Here is an 8,033-nt window from a genome sequence, read left to right as displayed (position 1 = left end):
CTCACATCCTGCCTGAGTCACCCTGTCTCTTGGGGATGGATTAGTTTATGCGACCTCTCCATAAGTGGGGACAACCAAGTTCCAGCGCTGTGAACTCCTTGATGGAGGGTCAGAAACCCTGCACTGCTCAGGGTGGGGAGGCAGTTTCTGGTCCCAGGCCCTGCATCTCGTGCCCAGGTTTTGCCTGTGTGTCACTTCCCGCCCTGCTTCCCGTTACACAAAGCCTTTGTGTGTCAGCAGATCCTGGGATGCCCCGCGGCACCTGCCTCTCCTCTCTCTCCGCCTCTGTGGCTCTGCCCTTTCCCGTTGTCACTTCTGGAGGCTGCAGCCTGCCTGTTGGGTGACCTTCCCCACTGCTCGGGCATTTTGGCCCCTGGCCATCTTAAACAATTAATGGAGGGGTGGAGAAACTTGCCGTGTTAAATTACTCCTTTGGGAGGGGGTGAGGTCTCTACATCTCTTGCCTGATCCCCATGCAGTTTGTTGCTGTTGCCTGAAGCGGTCACTGCTCTCTGTTTTCCTTCTAGAAGTTAGAAAAACAATATTTCAGAGCACTCTCCCTGCATTTCTCGGCATTTTACTTAACCTGCGGCGGCGCCTCAGGATCTCGTGGAGTGGCGAAACTTCCCTGGACTTAGAGAAAAACAAGCCGAGAGGAGGCAAGGGGGTAGGACGTTGCTGGAAACCTCTTTGGGAAGCTGGAGACGTTCTCGGGATGCCTGTCTTACTCTCCTCCAGCCGCTATTCAGATGTTCCCGGGCCAGGGCAGCTCCCTGCCCCGGCGTGTCCGCATTGAGCGGCTCCGAGGGGCGCGGAGAGCCGCGGTGCCGTGAGGGCAGCCCGGGAGCGCCTCAGGCTCTGCCCGTGTCCCAAAGGTCCCGCAGGGCCCGGGGATGCCGCACCTCGCTCTCGCTATGCCCCTGAGCCGTCCCGCGCTGGAGTTGGCTGTCAGAGAAACCTTGGAGGTCCCCTGCTCAGCCCCGGTAGTGTCATGAGTTAGATTAGTTGGAGCTGTGCTGGGGGCGGTGAGGGCTTGGATTACAGTCCAGAACTCAAAGTGCTTCGGTGGTTCACGTCGGAGGGGAGAGGAGACGCCCCGTCGCACACATGGAGGAAAAAGAGAAAAAACGCTGCCTTTGGAAGTGAGGGGGAAGAAAGGAGGCCGGGAACATGGTAAGGAAATCTCTGCGGAGGGTTCTTGCCCTGGGCACGGTGCGGGACGGGGCTGCTGTCGGACAGCCCGCCCGGAGCCAGCGCACGGCGCTCATGCCGGGAGTGGGAAAGAACTCCTTTGGCATTTCCCGTTACTCGAGTGGCACACTGCCCTCCTGGTGCCAGCCCGGGGCGGCGGCTGCAGGGACACAAACTCCTTGTTGGCACTGACCCTGCGAGGTGCCTGTCTATCGGCACAGCGCTGGAGCGAGAAGCCGGGATGGGTCAGTTCGGGCAGAGCCTTGGCTTTTGTGCTGCCTGGATGCTGGGCTCTCCTGCCCTCCCTCTGCCAATCCTGCTCTGTGGCTCTGGGCATTGCCCTCTTGCAGAGCCTTTCCCCTGCTCAGAGAACCCCTGGAGCTGGGCAGGGATGTTCCTTTTGTGTGTCAAGTTCTGCACCTGGGGATCTTTGTTTGGAGAGGGGAAAGGATGGTGAGCCCAGTGGGCAGCAGAGCACCCGGACTGCTTGGGAGTGGCTGCAGGGCTGTCCCCTGCCCAGTGACACTGGCACTGCCCTGCAAACAGAGGTGCCCAGCCCTGGGCTCTCAGTAGCTGGAGGATCACTGACTCTGTAGTGACATCCCACTGAGCACCAGTCCAGCTTCTGATGGTTTGATCCTAAGCTCAGGCTGAGATCCATGAGCCCAGCAACCCCAAATATCCTGGAGGTGTCCTACTATGTTAGGGGCTGCTTCCCCACAGCAGAGGGAACAAAATCCATGAGGAGGACAAGCAGTTTGCATTGCTGCTGTGCCTGACAGTGACTTGCCCTTTAAAAGTTCAGCTTCTGAGCCTGCAGAAACTTGGCTTTCATTGAGGGATGAGTTGAATTCTGACTTCTGCAAGTTGAGCTAAGTTTATAGACCAATATCTTTTCCCTTTACTACCCTCCAGTTCCTCTGCAGAGAATCCTGTGGTGCTCTTTGCCCTCACATGCCTGTAAGAGCCATGGTGTGCTCCCCTCTGCTATTCCTCTGGAGGCATCTTGTTTCTACTTCTCCATCCCAGTCAGAAGACCTCTTTCCCTCACCCCATGCCCAGTGTGCTCTTGGCAATTTTTGGTCTATGCAGGTTTTATTTATGAAGCTGAAATCAAAGGAGAGCACTGCTTGGGGTTGTGCAGGGTTGGGCCATCCCTTGCAGTCTCATGGGCTGCATTTTGCCACATGGGCTGGAGCAGTGAAATTCTGCTCTTGGAGGTTGAAGGCAGAGACTGGCTGTTACTACTCTGCTCCTTCAAGTTGGAGGTGTCTGATTCCCAAGTGCTTCAGCTCCCCTCCTCGATGCTGTTTAATGTGTGATGCAAAAGCTGTCTGAAGCAGGGTGAGCCTTTGTGAGGAGCAGTGCCATGACCAGTCTGGGTGCTGGCCATTCAAGGACTGTGTATCACTGCTGAGGAGGGATCCTGTGCCTCTCAGGGGCTGAGTGCAGCTGGAAGGAATAGGAACCAGAGGCCAAGCTGCACCAGACCCAGCACTGACTGCTGGCCACATTGTGGACTCCTCTGGTCCATGGCAGGTATCTGTTCTCAATGTTGTGGTAGACCAATCTACATTTTGGGAGGTGCATTTGTGTGAGCAACAAAGTTGTGACTGTAGCTCCAAGCTGCTCTGATTAACTTGAGTTTTTTGTGTCCTGGTAAATCAAACAAACCCTGCAGGCAAAAGATTTGGATCTCAGTGAATGTGTGTCAGTCTGCTGGCCTGTAGGAGAACTTCCATGGCCTCCAGCAGCCTGCAGGACTCTTGGAGACTTGGCTCCTGATGGAGGTCTGGCAAGGCACCACTGCTGGCTGCCCTGCTCTGTGAGACAGGTGATTCATTTTCATGGGGTTTCAGTGTTAGAGCTGATATGTGTGTGGGTACATAAGGCTGTGGCAGCTGAGATGCCCAGACACCAAATGAGTGAGACAGCTTGGGCCAAAGTAGCCCACTTCCACCAGAAGTGACTTCTGGAGCTGTGCAAACCCCATGGTGAGAGCAGTGCAGGAGTCTGGCTGGGCTCTGTCTACTTTGCTCACCCATCATGGCTTTTGTGACTTGGGATCTATCTCCATTCCCTGGATTCACCTTTCCTGGTGCTTCCTCAGAGAAGTTCTGGTGGCACCTCTATGCTGGTAGGAGAGAGGATGGGTTTCAGCAGAAAATAGGGTCTTTCTTCCTTCAGTTATGTCTTCTCCCAGGGTGGGAAGGAAATGAGTCTGGGAATCACAAAGAGCTTTAAGCATTGGGGCTCTTCTTTCTTTATTTCTGTGCCAAAACCATGAGCAAGATTTTGGAACACAGACAAAGTCCAGAGACATAATCCTGAGCACATGGAAGCAGTTTGAAAGCACCTCCTCTGGGGTAAAAAGGTTGACAATTTGCATTTTGCCCAGCTTATTTTCAAAAGCTCTGGGCAGGTGAACATGTTGTTCATTGTAACAATAAAAATAATGGCTGAATGCAGGTGACAGCCCAGCTGCATCCAGGTATCTCCTTGTAGAAATTGCCAAGTGTATTCTAGGGGAATACCACATGGGAATGGGAGACAGCAGATGCTTACAGTGAGACAATCCAAGGAGGACTCTATGCTGTGTGTCAGCATTATTTTCTGAAAGCCAGCATCCTGTAGCACAGCCCCTTCTGGCAGTGCTGCTGGCCAGCTGCCCCCATGGGCAGTTGGCTCTGAAGGAATACCTTGCTATACAGAAGAGATCATAACATGAGAGCCTTGTCAGCATCTCCTGGCTGGTCACTTCAGACAAGATAGCCAGCATGTCTACTCTAAATTCTAGAGCACAGGCACAGTGTCAGCTCACAGAGCCTCATTTTCTAGTTGCATCTCAAATGTAACCCTGTCTGCAACCAATCTGTGTAAAATTTTTACCATCCTACAGGCTGTGCACAGCCTTAACCTGAGCATTGGTGCTGAGTGTGGGTGGAAGTCACATCACAGGGGCTACAGGCTCCTTTAGCACTGAAGTGTTGAAACAACCCCTGTTGAAACAATCAAGGTGTCCTACAGAAACTATAAACTGAACCCACCTGTAGGCACTTGTACCAGAGCACTTTTTGTTCCTGTTCTTGGCTTGTGCATGATGGAACCCCCTGTTCCAGTCCTGCAGAGCTCAGTGTCACCAAGGTCTGAAAAAGTGAATGGTAGCACTGGGAGCAGATGTGTTGCTGACTGAAGAGGAGTAAAAAGCAAGGAGAGCTTGCCAGGGTGAAGCTGCCCACTTCTGGCCATGGGATGCTCTGTGTTTTTTGCACCACTCATAGTACCTGGTTTGCAACTCAGAGAAGTGAGTAGACATGCCCTTGTTGATTCTGAATGTTTGGCCATGCTTATACCTCTCTGCCACACCAAGTGCCTCACCTCTGTTGGCTCGCTTAGTCTTTCATTAAAATATTAACAAAAAATGGGGCCTTTCTTGTGGTAAGTGCTGGTTTCATATGTATCCTATTTTTTGCATCACTGGACACCAAGCTGAAACTTCCAAGATCAAAGCAGAACAGAATGAATCTGAAAATCTTTCTGTCTGCTCAGATTTGCCATCCTGCCATCAGCCTGGGAAGCCCAGGATGAACCCTTGCTTCAGCTGGTACAACTTTGAATGGAATCAAATGGCTCAGCTGAAGGGAAGAGGTGCATGTGCTCCTCCTGGACACTGGTGGATGGGGTAAGGGGAGTCTCCATGGGGTCCCCTGCAATGGGGCACACTGATGGTGGTTTGCATGCTGCAGAGCAGGAAAGCTGCTGGAGTTCTGATGACCTTAGCTAGGTGTCCACCTTGAGCTTTGCAGCCTGTGTTAGGTGTGGCAGAGGCTTCCTGAGCAGGTTCCTTCGGGAGGATACCTTCCCTGAGGCTGCCTGTCAAGTCTCAGTGCCTCCCAACAAAACCCAGCATTGCTGAGCCTCCAACATGGCTAAAAGATGTGGGTTATTTGCTGTCTGTTGTCATCTTGCTGAATACATTTACCTTTTGAACAAGGTCCCTCTCATATGCTCAGGAGGCTGGTATGCAGGCCCGTTAATGGATCAAGAGGAAAAATGCCTGTGGATGTATTCTCCTTTGTGTTTGGGCTTATAACCACCCACGTTTTGGCATACATCCCTTCTGTGCACAAAGATCTTTTAGAAATTGCTAGTTAAATCTCCACCCTCCTTTGATATGTATGGAAATAATGGGACACGTGAGACTGTTTTCTGTTTGGAAAAAAAAATCTATAAAGGGAGTAGCTTTAAAAGCCTGTGTTCACCCTTTTCTAACTCATGAGTTTAATGAAAGAAATGCCCTGAATTTCTGACTGATTTACTTAGCTTTCTGGGAGGCATGCATTTAGTGCTGTATCCAAATACAGGGGAAATGTTTTCATCTGAATCTGTCCCAGGTTTGCTGCTTAGGGGCAGGAGGAGAGCTTGAGCACACGTGTCTGTTTCTCAGTGACCTCAGAGAATCTTGGAACAAATCTTGGTCCCCCTGACCAGGAACAGTTCTCCCTTCTTCAGCACAGATTGATGCTTCTTGGAGTGGCCCATGGCTGAGCTGGATAACCATGGACACCTCTGAGCTGCCTGCTCTGTCCTTCTGGCTCATCCTGCCTCACAGCCTCTTCCTAAGAGGCATCTGATGACTGCTGCTGGGTGCTTTCTCCTATCAATGGTGTGCAGGGATGTGCTCCTCCAAGGTCCACACTTACTCTGCTCTCATGTGCTCAGCCATCCCCTCCTGGAACTGCAGCTCTGCTTCAGAGCAGTTTCTGTCCCTCTCTGACATAGCAGGACTCGTATTTCATGAGCACATGGTAACACAGTGTGTTAAGGCCAAAAGGAACTATGGCTCATCTGTTATGGGATATTGGGACTGTAGAGTGTCACCTAGCTTCCATATGGAGCCTGGGAGCTCTTTAACTGAAAGAGGATAATTTTTCTGTGGCATCCACCCTCAGTTATGGAGGTTGCAAGACATGGAGAATCCACCAGTTCCCATGGGAGTCTGTCCAGCAGGTCATGCACCTTGCAAAAGGAAGGGGTGAGATCTGTACGTGAGTCCAGAATGTGTGCAACACTGGCACAGAACTAATACTCCAAGTACTGACCCCATGAAGGTCGTTTTTGGCACTCATCAGCTGGCCTGATGAAGGATTATCATTTTCTTTTTGAGCACAGGAGGCTGCCCATCTGTTGTAAGATGCCCCCAGATGGGTGTCTGAACACAAGGGGTTGGCTATGGCCTAATGCCTCTGACTAAAAGGTGTTAAAATGAGCTGACCTGTTTGGTGAAGAATTTACTTAGGGTATTTTATAGCTGGCTGGTATAAAGAAATCTTCCATCTGCCTGGAGTGCCCTGTTAGTTAGTACCCATTAGGCAGAAATAAGAAGGGTTATAACATGCTGCTGCTTGGGTTGGTTTGCCAGATGGATGCCAATGCCTGAAGTTGAGAGCAGAGCAAATCCTATCATTAATAATGGGGTGCATGAGCTCAAGCAATTTCTTTTGTTCCATTGCAGAGAAAAAGGTTTTTAGTGCATTTGTAGACTGAGCCCTATAAAGAATGGGAGTTGGCTGCAATGTCTCAGGACTTGTATAGAAGTAGCCTGTGAAATTCTTGGCTCTCACTGTGATATCTAACAGGATTTAGCAAGCCTTGTCTGGGCCTGTTGTAGAACATGACACTTGGAATGTGGAGGTCCCTGGCGGGACTGTGGCACACGGTGCCACGGGCAGAGGGTTGGTGCCCAAGGCAGGGCAGCCTGTGCAGGCTGGCAGCAGGAGGGAAGAGAGCTCCAGGTGGTCTTGAGGAGGTGGAAAGGTGCACATGGATAACAATGGGCAGTGAAACCATGGCTGCCAGCACTTGTGCTCTTCCAGCACGAGTCTGTTGCTGGGAAGGTTGTTCTAAAAGTACCCAAAGCTTTGCAGCACACAGAGTACAACCTGTTTAATTAATTGCATTGTTAGAGGTGTGCCAGTGATATTTAAAAAAAATAAAAATCTGTGCTTAGACAGTTATTTCAGATTAAAGACTTAATCCCTTGATTAAACTAAACCAAAATAAGCTGGTGTCCAGCTGTAGGATGGTGTTTTATACACAGCTCTTCTCATCCACTTGCAGGCCCTTGTTTCAGTTGGAGGATGTCTGTTTAAGGACAGGGCTTTGATCTGTTCACTCAGCTGCCCTTTAAACACCTATATCATCTCCTTGATCTATTTCTGATAGAAAGTAATTGGTCTTTGAGACCGGGGCTCATTTGTTGCCATGGATAAAAGACCTAGCTCCTGTTCAGTACATTGAGAACTAGTGAGGGAGCCAGACGTGTCCCTGTGAGGAAATGCTTCATTTCCCAGTTCTTCCCCACTCTGACTAAAAGACAACTTTCTTGGATTGTGGGTCACCCCCACTTTGGCCTCTTTAATCTTCAGCAGTTGTCAGCAGCTCTTCTGATGTGTTGGATGTCGTGCAGATAAAGGAGAAAATTACAATCTCTTTCCAGAAAAGCTGGAGTACAAAAACCTGAAGGGTAGAGAGAAGTAAGGTGAATTAGGGGGAAGGTGCTGTATTGGACCCAAGTGAACAGGGGTCTTGGGCTGGGGAGCAGGCTCAGGTGAGCAGTCATGTTGCCAAATGATAATGCCTGTGTTAGACCACCTGCAGTGTGGTGCAGAGCCAGGGATGTACCTGAACCAGGCTGCCTCTGCTATTCCCTGCCTCTTGCTCCAGCACAAGGACAGCATTGGTGTAGTTCTGCACTCCAAAGCTTGAAGCTCACAGGAGATCATACTTCACTTTCAAAGGAATCTGAGGTGTCCCCCCTTGAGTGAAAACAAACCAAGCCT

General features: G+C 50.6%; 1 protein-coding gene across 3 annotated transcripts in view; it reads left to right on the top strand.

Moving 5' to 3' along the window:
- Window positions 1-673: 673 nt before the first annotated feature.
- Window positions 674-8,033, top strand: part of PLEKHG4 (pleckstrin homology and RhoGEF domain containing G4) — an 84,250-nt gene continuing 76,890 nt past the window's right edge. For all 3 annotated transcript variants that reach the window (XM_064723452.1, XM_064723451.1, XM_064723450.1), the window contains exon 1: window positions 674-1,173. In XM_064723452.1, the coding sequence (XP_064579522.1) occupies window positions 1,171-1,173 (3 nt within the window). In that variant the 5' untranslated portion in view covers window positions 674-1,170. The remainder of the gene's footprint in view (window positions 1,174-8,033) is intronic.

The sequence above is a fragment of the Zonotrichia leucophrys genome, chromosome 11, assembly GCF_028769735.1.
Source record: "Zonotrichia leucophrys gambelii isolate GWCS_2022_RI chromosome 11, RI_Zleu_2.0, whole genome shotgun sequence".
Classification (NCBI taxonomy): Eukaryota; Metazoa; Chordata; class Aves; order Passeriformes; family Passerellidae; genus Zonotrichia; species Zonotrichia leucophrys.
The sequence above is the reverse complement of the archived record's forward strand: the minus strand, read 5'-3'. Positions and strand labels throughout refer to the sequence as shown.